Source organism: Fusarium solani (genome assembly GCF_023522795.1).
Source record: "Fusarium solani strain SB1 chromosome Unknown bctg00000000, whole genome shotgun sequence".
NCBI lineage: Eukaryota > Fungi > Ascomycota > Sordariomycetes > Hypocreales > Nectriaceae > Fusarium > Fusarium solani.
Genome location: NW_027072157.1, coordinates 5,329,553 through 5,342,475, shown reverse-complemented (window position 1 = coordinate 5,342,475; position 12,923 = coordinate 5,329,553). Strand labels below are relative to the sequence as shown.

The 12,923-nt window shown below is 55.1% G+C and overlaps 4 protein-coding genes across 4 annotated transcripts; 3 read left to right on the top strand and 1 right to left on the bottom strand.

Annotated features, from left to right (window-relative positions):
• Positions 1-84: 84 nt before the first annotated feature.
• Positions 85-7,649, top strand: MRS44_001695 (uncharacterized protein; the record flags this gene model as incomplete). Its single annotated transcript, XM_065623792.1, has 3 exons — positions 85-6,843; positions 6,893-7,497; positions 7,547-7,649. 3 exons carry the CDS (start codon positions 85-87, stop codon positions 7,647-7,649), a joined length of 7,467 nt encoding a protein of 2,488 aa, XP_065480212.1.
• Positions 7,650-8,087: 438 nt separating this feature from the next.
• On the top strand, positions 8,088-9,350 carry MRS44_001694 (uncharacterized protein; the record flags this gene model as incomplete). Its single annotated transcript, XM_065623791.1, has 1 exon — positions 8,088-9,350. The coding sequence occupies one exon, from the start codon at positions 8,088-8,090 to the stop codon at positions 9,348-9,350; it is 1,263 nt and encodes a 420-aa protein (XP_065480211.1).
• A 147-nt stretch (positions 9,351-9,497) lies between these two features.
• On the bottom strand, positions 9,498-10,307 carry MRS44_001693 (uncharacterized protein; the record flags this gene model as incomplete). The annotated part of the gene is made up of 3 exons (XM_046284921.2): positions 9,498-9,890; positions 9,941-10,177; positions 10,224-10,307. 3 exons carry the CDS (start codon positions 10,305-10,307, stop codon positions 9,498-9,500), a joined length of 714 nt encoding a protein of 237 aa, XP_046138036.1.
• A 260-nt stretch (positions 10,308-10,567) lies between these two features.
• Positions 10,568-12,895, top strand: MRS44_001692 (uncharacterized protein; the record flags this gene model as incomplete). Its single annotated transcript, XM_046274834.2, has 1 exon — positions 10,568-12,895. The coding sequence occupies one exon, from the start codon at positions 10,568-10,570 to the stop codon at positions 12,893-12,895; it is 2,328 nt and encodes a 775-aa protein (XP_046138037.1).
• Between the last annotated feature and the right edge of the window lie 28 nt (positions 12,896-12,923).

Below are 12,923 nucleotides of genomic sequence, written 5' to 3'. Positions count from 1 at the left end.
TCAACCTTTGACTCGACAACTCCCGAGCCGACCTCGAACTCTCCAACGTCTTCTCCCTCGATCCATAAACCATAAACAAGCATCATGTCGGGGGCTGCTTCGGCGTCTCCCCCTTCGGCAAGCTCACCGGTCCGAACCCGCCGCGATTCCATCAACTCTATATCCGCTGCTTCTACCACCGACAAGGGCCAACTTGCCCACACACTTGACAAGATACACACCTCTGCGAGCCAGTGTGACTCTCTCACCACCTTCAACGACTTTGCACCGCCCCCTACAGCGGCTCCAACCTCGGAAAACAAAGGGACTGCAGGCGATCTGGTGCAGCAAGGATTTAGCGGTCTCTACAGCCGACTCAGGGAAGCCGTGGGTGCTGGAAGCTCTTCAAAAGCACCGCAAGAGCAAGCAGTGTCAGAAAAATCGGAACCCTCTTCGAAGCGGACGTCGATCGTTGGAAACCATGCCTCGAAAGCTTCAATCAGCTCGCTTAGTCGGGCTGACACAGGCGCAACCTTGTCCACCACTTCATCTCAAATCCCTCTCACGGCTGATGGAGGCTCGCTTAACGCCGGTGTAGCTGCTGAGACACGTTCACAGCAATCTCAGTCCTCGAAACCATCGAGTATCAGTCTCATGTCAGGGCAAAAGTCCAACACCACCAGTCGTCAGAGCTTTTCCGGAAAGGCACCCAGTTCTATTGCTGTTGATCCTACGATTGCTCCTGTTACGGTGCACAGGGATGCTAGCCATAGTACTCTACGCACTGAGGAAAGTGGTGGCATGGGTTCAAGTCGAAAGAGTATCAGCAGCAGGGCCGATCTCCAGGCCCACCTCTCGACAGTTGAATCGTCGGCCAATTTGTACGACCTGAAAGATGGAAAACTACCACCCAGATCGAAGCGGGAAGACACCTCGAGTATCGACGAAAGTCTCAAAAGCCCAACAAGTCCAAGGCATCCTCGTGCTCCCTCAATACAGACTCGAAGTGTTCGTAGCCCGTCCATTACCTCGTCCTTGTTATCTCCCGACAGCATCAGAAGGAAGCCTGCAGTCATAGATCGGATCAGCCGGTCGAGGTCCCCTGGTGGCCAAGACTCAAGAGAATCTTCTTTGGACCGAGGAACTGCAGAGCCCAGCCGCATCAGCACCGTTGCCCACGATACCGTGTGCCATGAGTCCTTCTCACAGGGCCCAAAGCCACAGAAAATGGCGTCGGGCGATCTCAGGATACCTGGCACAGCCATCAGCAATGATGAGGCCTCTGAGCAGGTCAACGCACAGCTCACACGAATGCGCAAGCAAGTTTTGAGCAAGGAGTTCTGGATGAAGGATGATACCGTCAAGGAGTGCTTCCTTTGCCAAACTCCTTTCACCGCATTCAGAAGAAAACATCACTGTCGAACCTGTGGCTGTATCTTCGACTCAAAATGTACTACGGTCATATCGGGAGAGAAATTCGGTGTGCAGGGCTCACTGCGTGTTTGCAAGCGGTGTCTCGATGTCATCACCAAGCGTTTCGATGGGAGCGGTTCTGACGACTCGGGAGATGAGCAGTCCTTTATGCCGAGATTCTTTGGCACCAACCACGCTAAGACCCCCAGCAATGCCAGTCAATCAAAGATAAGAGAGAGGGAGCCTGAATCCGGAGTTGCATCAGAAGGCTCAGAAGACTCCCGGCCTGTATCTACCCCCATGATGACTATTCCTGCAACACGCCGCATCGGGGAATCTCGTACCGCTGCCGTCCTTGAAATCGACGCACCTCAGCTCAGCAGACCAGGCTCGTCACGATCACTCAAATCGCTGACTGGGCGCCCTCACTCTTCTGCAGGCCACAAACGACACCATTCCAAGCACAGTGGCTTCCTCGGCCGCTTCAAGCCTGCCCCTGAGGAGAGGGCGCCCTTCCGGCGAGGAATTGACGATGAGAATGCTAAGAAGCCAAAGTTTCCTGCCTTTCATGCCGATAATATCATTGATCCGGAGCTGGCTGATTACATGTCTGACGAGTCAAGTGAGGACGAGCAGATGGGCATTTTTGCAACAATGACTGGTGACTTGCAGCCTGGAAGTCTGGGCGACGACAAGTCGGAACTCGCACCTTATGTGAACGCTGGTAGGAAGTATCGTCACAGAGCAGGCGAGAAGAGTATCAGCGGGATGAGTTTCGTAAGCAGAGGGGGATTCGATGAACTTCCCAGCAGCCTCGTTGGGCATCGACGGGCACCGAGGCGGCGTAACACCAGCAACGTCAGCGGCAGTATGCATCACCTCCCGTCGCCACGCCCAAAATCTGCCGTGTACAAGGGACCGTCACAATCGTCCGAGATGCTCTTTTCTCTGGACACTCCCCATCAAAGTGGAAATCAGATCACTAGGAGTGATTCGCTGCAGCACAAGAAAGCGCCCAAAGCCGAACTCAACTCGTCCAGCCTGAGACACGTCGACAAGCTCTTGCATCAGCTACTGGACGATGCCGAAATATCAAACCCACCAGCATGGCAGAAGGCACTGGTCCCGATCCTTCTGCGGGCAACAGACGACGTGGATCCAGACGTGGCCAAGGGAGAAGACATGGACATTCGGCACTATGTCAAGCTAAAAAGAATCCCTGGAGGCAAGCCTGGCGACACGGCCTACATTTCCGGGGTCGTCTTCACCAAGAATCTGGCCCTCAAGAGCATGCCGCGCAGGATCACCAATCCACGAGTTCTGCTTGTCACATTCCCTATTGAGTACCAACGACACCAACAGCATTTTATGAGCTTGCAGCCCGTCATTGAGCAGGAAAAGGAGTTTCTGCGAGTTGTGGTTCAGAGGATTACGAATCTTCGCCCTCAAGTTCTCCTTGCCGAGAAGAGCATCTCGGGTGTTGCGTTGCAGTATCTCTCCGAGGCGAACATCTCAGTGGCTTACAATGTTAAGCACACAGTCATTGAGGCGGTCGCTCGGTGTGCTGAGACGGACATCATCTCTTCCCTGGACATGCTAGCCTTGCCCGTGCAAATTGGACGATGCTCTAGCTTTGAGGTCAGAACGTTTGTGAACAATGACTATCCGGGCCGCAAGAAGTCGTACATCTTCTTGTCTGGTTGCACGCCGGAGCTTGGCTGCACCATTGCCCTACGCGGCGCCAACAGCATGGTGCTGTCCAAGGTCAAACATATCATGGAGTTCATGGTCTATGTTGTCTACAACCTCAAGCTTGAGTCGAGCCTCCTTCGAGATGAGTCGATCGAGCCTCCGGAAGGCGGCGACTCCATGACAAGCTCTTTGCACCTTCTGGGTGATAGTATCAGGTCGTTGAGCGTCAACAGCGTCGATCATTCTAAGGACGGTCCAGCTGTCGTGGTCAATCAGCCTCCAGGAGAGAGCGAGCCGCCTTCGCAAACAACTGTGGACAGCGCTAGCATTGCTGGAACGGATGAAACTGGGTCTTTGAACCAATCTGGGCAACTCGCCCAAGAACGCGCAAGACTCGTTTCTCTCCAGGAGCATGATCCCGTTGTTCAGGATCAAACCAGCCAAGTCCCAGATGATGTCCCTATGCCCACATACTATAGCGACATGGTGGCCAAGTATGAGACCAAGATTCTGTCTGCCTCGCCGTATGTCAAGTTCACACAGCCATATCTACTGATGAAGGCTCGCGAACAGGAGAGACGACTGCTCTACCTGCGAAGACTCCGTGACCACGACTACTACGAAGAGAAGGGTGACCCGGAAAAAGCAGAGCCGCAGCGCTTTCAGCTTATCAAGCCCGAGATGGTCGAGGAGATTGGTCAGAAGGCACCACAACAGATCATGGAAATTCTTCGCGCTGTCCACGATGCTGAGTACGACAAGGCCTTGTACAACTACGAAACCCATACCCGTCAGTGGGAGACGTACATCCAAGGTAACCTCGATCTGTTTGATCCCTACTCGCATCAGAACATTGTTGTTCTGTACTCAGTCATCTGCACCGAGACAAAGATCCCATGCACTGAGCCATCTCTGGTCGCCATCAACTTCTACGATGAGCAGCACATTGACACCGGCATGGACCCCGACTGTACCTTGGGACAGTACATTGAGGATCTCGCATATACCATGGACCAGGTCTGCACATCAAACGGCTGCGAACGCAAGATGCTCCAGCACAACAGAACCTATGTACATGACCAGTCCCGAATCACGGTCTTCGTTGAAAATGTGCCCAACACCTCGACACGGCCCGAGTTTGCGGACGGAATCACAATGTGGACGTATTGCAAAATCTGCAAGAAGGACACTGAAGAAACGCTCATGTCTGAGGCTACCTTCAAGTACTCTTTTGGTAAATACCTGGAGCTCCTTTTCTGGGGCCGCGGTCTCAGGATGAAGGACCTGCACGACTGTCCTCATGATCACCATCGAGACCACGTCAGGTACTTCGCCCTTCAAGATGCGAGAATTCGTATTCACTGGGACCCCATCGATCTGTTGGAGATCGTCGTGCCTCGAGCAAGAATCACCTGGAAAGTCACGAATGATCTGAAGCTCAAGAACGAGATCTTTACCAGGATGGAGGAGAGATGGGCCAAGTTCATGACCTCGGTCAAGTCTAGGCTCATGTGCATCCGAATCGACAGTGTCCTGCCCGAGAAGGCAGAGCTTTGCAAGGCAGAGGTTGATCGCCTTACGGCCAAGGCCAGGGAAGACCAGCCGGCTATGGTGAAGAGGCTGCAAGACATCTACGTCAACTCCAAGTACTACGAGGTGGTGCCTTTCAACAGCATCGTCCGTGAGATGCTGGAGAAGGCGGGCGAGTGGGACCAGGCGTTTGCCACATTCGAAGCAGACTTCTTAGGTGACAAGGATATGCGTCAGTTGACCATCATGCAGCTCAAGAAGATGTTTACAGACAACGAGTCGAAGGAGTCGCTCGCATCGAATGAAGGCACACCATCGACGGTTGATAGTGAGGAGCGGCCTTCGCAGACATTCACTGAGGAAGAAGGGAAGAGCACTCAACCGACGGACTACACTGACAACACTAGCATGGAGGCCAGTGTTGCTTCGACAAAGCCTACCGAAGACAAGGAACCATTGCTTGAGGACGGCAAGGTTGACATTCCTGCTGAGGGGGCTATTGAGAGAGTAGAGCCATTGGACCTGGCTCGCACCCCATCGACAACTACCCACGAACCTCCTGATCTCTCTCAGCCAGAACCTGAACCAGTGGAAGAACCTGAGGTGCCTAAACCTTCAGAGCCCGAGGTTTCCAAATCTCCGGAGCCTCAGGATATGCCAGCTCCACTATCGCCATCTGTGCCTGGTGAGAGCTCCAAGACATCAGCCGAGCCGCCCACTCTTCCCGCTTCGTCCTTGCCTCCTCCCGGACAGTCATTGTCGGAGAGAGTTGAACAACTGCGACGGGAGCAAGGCATTCAGCCAAACCAACCTAGCCATGGGGCCGCCACGCCACTTGCTGCTCTCCCGTCTCGCAAATCAGGACAGAGCATTTCACCTCCCATGGTCAGGGCGATCTCCCACCCCGCCCGCACACTGCCTAGAACACAGTCAGGGATTGGTAAGGGTCTCGGAATTAAGGAATCCAAGACGAATCCTCCTGAAAGCACTACCCCCGAGTCGTCCGCGGCCGAAGGTTCGATGAGAGTGGATAAGAAGCTCTCAGATCGTCTAGGCCTGAGCAACCTGAAGAACCGGGGCAAAGCCACTGCGTCGAGTATACCACGATTTGTTCACAAGAAGAGGGAATCAAAGGTATCAACTCTGGCGAGGCATTTTGAGCAGCTCAGTCGGGAATTTGAAAAGGAACGCATCCGAGACCGCAAGAAGCGTGCCGCGAGCATGCGTCAACCGCGAGCCATGCTCCCTAGGACCACCACCAAGGCCATTGTGGAGGTCTACGACGACGTGAACGAGGCTTTTGAGGAGCCAAGCCCTCCTGGTGAGAGTATTGCGGAGCGCGAGGCTGAGCAGCGATCTGTGAGCATCGCTTCGCGTCATTCTGATGCACCGGCCAAGATGGAGCCCCCTAGCGAACCTCCAACTCCTGCCGAGCCATCCTTCAAGATGGACGAACATCAACCAAAGGAGAAGGAAGAGACCACGGAGAAGGAGGGCAAGGAAGAGAAGGAAGAAAAAGAAGAGAACGACGACGCGACTGCCGCAACCACCAGCCAATGCCTCTCAGATGACGAGGAGAGAGGTGGTGACCTTGAGCACTCTGTTCCGGACGAGTATCTACACGACATCAAGGAGATTGCCGACTCTGTGGACGCGAGTGAGATTCCTCTAGAGCTGCCCAAGCACCAAAAGACCAGCTTGATGAAGTATCTCACTAACTTCTGGGCCGAACGCTCGGCAAGCGGTTGGCAGCCACTGGAATATCCTGTCAACGCGACTGACCACATTTTTGTCGACTCTGATATCATTGTTAGAGAGGACGAGCCTAGCTCTGTGATTGCTCTCGCTCTCAACAGTGAAGATTACCAGGGCAAGCTGGCTAACATCCGACGAGAAGCTCAGGAGGTCATGCAGCGGGAAGTTGAAAGTGGCGGTGACACGGAGCCCAAATCTGTCCCCTCAGACGGCACTGACTGGGTGTCTGAGACGGAGCTGGAGAAGAGTCTGCTCCGTGTCACGGGCACACATCTCAAGTACCAGTTCCGCGAGGGGTCTGCCACGATGACGTGCAAGATCTTTTACGCTGAACAGTTCGATGCACTGAGGAGGAAGTGCGGCGTTGCAGAACGCATCGTCGAGTCGTTATCCCGATGCCTTAAGTGGGATTCCAAGGGTGGCAAGACCAAGTCTGTGTTTTTGAAGACGCTTGATGACAGACTGGTGTTGAAGGTAAGCTACTTGTACTGTTTCTCCCGGGCGTATGCTAACTGACTTTCAGTCCCTCTCGCCTATTGAGACGTCGGCGTTCTTGCGCTTCGCCCCAGGCTACTTCAACATCATGGCTGAAGCCCTGTTCCACGACCTCCCTTCTGTGATTGCCAAGATGTTGGGATTCTTCCAGGTCTTTATCAAGAACCCCGTCACTGGAACAGACATCAAGTTGGACCTGTTGATTACCGAGAACCTCTTCTACGACCGATCAGCAACCAGAATCTTTGATCTCAAGGGTTCTATGCGCAACCGCAAGATCCAGTCGACAGGAGAGCAGAATGAGGTGCTGCTTGACGAGAACATGGTTGAGTACATCTATGAGTCGCCGCTCTTTGCACGAGAGCATTCGAAGAAGCTGCTACGGGCTTCTGTGTGGAACGATACGCTGTTCCTGGCAAGGCAGAACGTGATGGACTACTCTCTCATGATTGCTGTCGACGAGGCCCGCAAGGAGCTCGTGGTTGGCATCATTGACTGTATCCGCACGTACACATGGGACAAGAAGCTTGAGAGTTGGATCAAGGATCGTGGATTTGCTGGTGGAGGCCGCAATCGACCTACTGTGACGAGTCCAAAGGAGTACAAGTCCCGATTCCGAGAGGCGATGGCTAGGTATGTTTATCTGCTCTACTATGCTTTCATATCATTAACATGCTGGCAGATACATCTTACAAGCGCCCAACTGCTGGCACCTCTTTAATAATCCTCAGTACCCACACTACTATGGGCGGGCTAGGTTCGAGGAGCCTGAGATGCTTCGGTGAGGGAGTCAGCAGAAGTATATATATATGGAGGAGGAAGATAAATACCTAGGCATGAGGCGCGTGTTTCATGGAGAGCATTGTGTTGTATGTTCAACTCGCATCTGCATGGAGGAGCATTCGTTAAGACAGGCTGGACTCGCGATTCTACAAGGTGGTTTCACATGATATATACTAGTGTTTAGATACCCTGATGCTAAAAATGAATCATACATGGAATATCTCATGATAGTTACGGTCAATCTTGTGTTGAAGTCGTGGTGCTCGGGTTTTCAGACGGGAAGCTGCTGGGACATCGTCTCAGGCACCCACAGCACTAAAGGCCGCTATAACGTAGCGTTGCCACACCAAGTGGCTTGTACTCGTCCCCGACATCATCACATCAACCTCTTCCGACTCATTCTCAATCTTGGTTTCCATTCAGTATAAAACGGAAGCCAAATGTCAATAGATCTCAATTGGGAGACGCTTACCAGCGGCCCCGACGGCGATGCCCTCGCCGAGCGCATCCGATCCTTCATCCATGACAAGTTTCAGACGGTGCCTCTGCCGCGCTTCATCCGCTCAGTGACGGTCCACGGCTTCGACTTTGGCACTATTCCCCCAACGCTGGAGCTCAAGGACATTACGGATCCTCTGCCGGACTTTTACGAGGAAGAGTTTGACGATGACGACGACGATGAGAGCGAGGAGGAACCCTCGCCGCCGCCACCACCTCCGGAACCTGAGAGGTTGAGACCGGGACCTACGCCGCTGGGAGGGTATCGGAGGAGGCCTGGCGGCGGGCTCAGGAGCGAGGTTTTGAGGAACGAGATGATGAGCCATGATCATGGGAGTCCGTTCTTGGGCACGTCCACGCCGGGGATTCTTGGGGGACCTGGGTTGAGCTACTTTCAGGGCCATCTTGGCACGGGGACGCACACGCCTTTGGCTGCTGTTGCGAGTGCTCATCACACGAATTGGATGAGTGCGCCGGGTACGCCTTATGAGATGAGGACGCCGAGTCACACTCGGAATCCGTCGACGAGCAGTATCATCTCTTTGGACAACTTTCACTCAAGCCTTGCGCCGCCTCTACAGAATCTGCGGGAGAAGGGGAGTGTGTCGACGCTTGCGCCCACTTCAGCAGGCGCATCCAGACCACCCACGAGGGATACGCATCTCGGTGGTTCTGCCATCGTGGACGATGACGATGAGCCAGAGGAAGAGGAGGGTAGCCCGCGGAGGGAGCCTCGAGTGGAAGACGTCCAGGCCGTTTTCAGAATACGCTACAACGGCGACATACGACTGCACCTCACAGCCGAAATCCTGCTCGATTATCCCATGCCCAGCTTCGTCGGCATCCCTCTCAAGCTCAACATCACAGGCTTGACTTTTGACGGCGTTGGTGTCTTGGCCAAGATTCGCAAGCGTGTTCACTTTTGCTTCCTCGGCCCAGACGATGCCCTCGCGGCCGTCGGCCCTGACAATGAGGATGGAGACGAGTCTGGCCAGAATAAGGGAGGCGCTAAGAATGAGCATCACAAGCCGAGGTTTGGAGGTCTGCTACAGGAAATCCGCGTGGAGAGCGAGATTGGTGAGCAGGATGGGGGTAAGCAGAGCCTGAAGAATGTGGGCAAGGTCGAGAGGTTTGTGCTGGAGCAGGTGAGACGCATCTTTGAGTCGGAGTTTGTGTATCCCAGCTTCTGGACATTCCTGGTATAATGAATCATGGGCTACGAAACGATGGTGATGGGTATATTGAAAAAACAAAAAGGAGCCGTTTCTCTAAAAGAGGCATGTACGATAGGTTCTACACGGGCGTAGGCATCATGTTGGGCTCTCCCCAGCGTCAAATCATACGTAGTCAAATCACGTCAAAGTCCGTCTAAACCCCTGGTACGCCTGCTGAATATCCAACTCAAGCTCGCGGGCCTGCTGCTCGCTCAGTTCGTCGGTGGCCTTCATCTGGTTGAGGGTGATGAGCCACTGGACGATCTTGCCTCGGTTCTCGAAGTCCTTGTCAGTGACGCGGTTGACAGACTGGATCACGTCCGACAGGAGAGGGTGCAGCTGGTCCTTGGAGAGGAGGCCGAGCTTGACGGCGTCGAGGAACGTGATGAACTCTTGCGTTGCCTCGAGGATGAGAACGCCGCTCGTGTTGTTTGCCGCGGCGGGGGCTGGGGCGGGGGCGGAGGAGGATGCGTCGATGGTTGTGGAGGGCATGCCGACGCGAATGCGCTCGGTGGCACGGGGGGCTTCGAGCTATATAGGTGTCAGATCGAGTTGTTGTTGCGGATAAGAGAGCGCCGTACATCCCACTTGGCCTTGAACTCCTCCAGGCCTTGGAACTCGTTGGCGATGGTCTCATCGGCCAGCAGCGCCTTATACTGCCTCAGCGACCGCTCGCAGATCTCGGTGTACTCGGCCTCGGGGATAGCATCTTTAAGGAACGCCTTTTCGAGCTCGTCTAATGTGACGATAATACTAAAGAGCTCGGCGAGAGACTCTTGGAGATCACGCTCGGCGCGGGTATTAGTGAGCTTGACTTCCTACACGCGGTTAGCGGCGGTCGATGGCGACTTTGGCGTATCATACCTCGTCGAGGTTAATGGTCGCAGAAAGGCTCGTGTTCGGAACATAGCTATGCGGAGTAGGCGCATAGCCCTGTCGCGGGATCATGATGAACGAGGCATTGACTTCTTCAATCCCAACGCTGTCGCAACCTGGAAGCTCGAGGTGGGATGGTTACGTAGGGACGCGGCAGAATGGCTACACCGCCTGCTGTTTCTGGTGGCTGCTTGTTATCGATAAGCTTGCAGCAAAATTTTTGGTTCAGTGCAAGAGAGGTCGAATCCGCCAAACTCTAGCAAACCGAAACAACCACCTAAAAACTTCAATCACCAATTCTTCACCGCCGAGGCGCTCCGCAATCTTTCACCATGGGGCCCGGCAAGAAGAACCTCAAAGCGACCAAGAAGTTCGAGAAGAAGCACCTGACGGGCGTCCTCGACAAGCGGAAAGCCGGCGCCAAGATCAAGCAGCGCCAGCAGATCCAGGACAAGAAGAAGGCGCGCAGGGCAAAGGATGCCGAGTACCTCGATGGACCCAAGGATGATGGGGAGGTCAAGAAGCCGAGCGTCAAGGGCAAGAAGATCAATGACATGAGCGTCGACGACTTCTTCCAGGGCGGCTTCGACGACATCATTGGCAAGAAGGACAAGAAGGCTGGAAAGCTTGGGAAGCGCAAGAGGGACGCCCCCGAGGCCAACGGCGACGATGCTAGCGACTCTGAGGATTCAATTGGCGCCGAGCCTGTTGTCAGCGACAGCGACGATGACGAGGAGGAGGGCGATGATGGTATTGGCATGAGCAAGCAGACCATGGACGAGCTCGCTGAGAAGGACCCCGAATTCTACAAGTTCCTCAAGGAGAACGACCCCGAGGCGCTCGACTTTGACGACAAGGCCGACCTGGCAGAGGTAGACGAGCTCAGCGGCGAGGAAGAGGAGGAAGAGGAGGAGCAGCCCAAGAAGAAGCGCAAGAAGGACAAGAAGAAGAAGCAGGACGCCGAGGAGGAACCCGAAGAAGAGGCTGCAGTGGGCAACGAGCTGACGCGCGAGATGGTGGCCTCTTGGAGAAAGGCCATGACGGAGAAGATGTCGCTGCGGGCGGCGCGACGGGTTGTGCTCGCCTTCCGATGCGCGGCGCACCTCAACGAGGACGAGGATGAGGATTCGCAGCAGAGATACACCATTAACAGCCCCGACGTGTTCAACGACATCCTGGTGCTCGCCCTCAAGGAGATCCCCACGGTTATGAACCACCACCTCCCCGTCAAGGAGACCGCCTCGGGCAGGGTACACGTGCAGACCGAGTCTCGCAAGTTCCGCACCTTGTCTCTGCTCCTCAAGACGTACACGTCGTCCATCATGCACCTCCTCAGCACCCTGTCCGACGACGGCACCCTTAAGCTCACCCTCTCTTCCATCACCCCTATCCTCCCTTATCTCCTATCCTTCAAGAAGCTCGTCAAGGCCCTCGCAAAGTCGGTCGTCAACTTCTGGGCCCAACCCGCCAGCTCTGAGACGACACGTATCACCGCCTTCCTTGTGCTTCGCAGGCTCGTCGTCATTGGTGACAAGGGCATCCGCGAGACAGTTCTCAAGGCCGTCTACCAGGGTCTTATCCAGGGCTGCCGCGTCACAAATGCCAACACCCTCCAGGGCATCAACCTGATGAAGAACTCGGCTGCTGAGCTCTGGGGTATCGACCCAGCTGTGGGATACACCACCGCCTTCACCTTCATCCGACAGCTGGCCATTCACCTGCGCAACAGCATCGTCCACAACAAGAACGACGCCTTCCGCATCGTCTACAACTGGCAGTACACCCACTCGCTCGACTTTTGGTCATGTGTCCTCGCCGAGCACTGCAGCCCCATGAAGGAGGCCGAGGCCGGCAAGGAGAGCCAGCTCCGTCTGCTCATCTACCCCCTCGTCCAGGTCACCCTCGGCGCCATGCGACTCATCCCTACCGCCATCTACTTCCCTCTCCGCTTCCACCTCATCCGCTCCCTCCTCCGTATCACCCGCGCCACCAGCACCTTCATCCCCCTGGCCTCTCCTCTGCTCGAGGTCCTCACCTCTGCCGAGATGAAGAAGGCCCCCAAGCCCTCATCGATCAAGCCCTTTGACTTTGCCACCGCCTACAAGGCTCCCAAGTCGTACCTCCGCACTCGTGTCTACCAGGACGGTGTCGGCGAGCAGGTCGTCGAGCTCCTGGGCGAGTACTTCCTCCTCTGGGCCACTTCCATCGCCTTCCCCGAGCTTGCCCTGCCCGTAACCATCCAGCTCAAGCGCTGGCTCAAGCAGACCCGCAGCCGCTCCCAGGGAAACAAGAACGCCAAACTCTTTGGCCAGCTCGTCCTCCTCGTCCAGAAGCTCGAGGCCAACGCCAAGTTTATCGAGGAGCGCCGCGCCAAGGTCGAATTTGCCCCCAAGGACCGCACACAGGTCGAGGCCTTCCTGCGAGACTTTGACCTGGCCAAGACGCCCCTGGGCGCCTACGTCGTTGGTCAACGCAAGGCCCGCGCTGAGCGTGCCAAGCTGCTCGAGGAGGCCCGAAGGGAGGAGGACCGCAAGAGGCGGGAGGAGGAGAAGGCCGAGATGGAGGAGGATGATAGTGAAGAAGAGGAAGAGGATGAGGATGATGACGAGATGGAGGTTGAGGACGAGGTCGAAGGGAGCGAAGATGAGGATGAAGAGTAAACCAAAAATGTTAGTGTTTGTTTGGGCT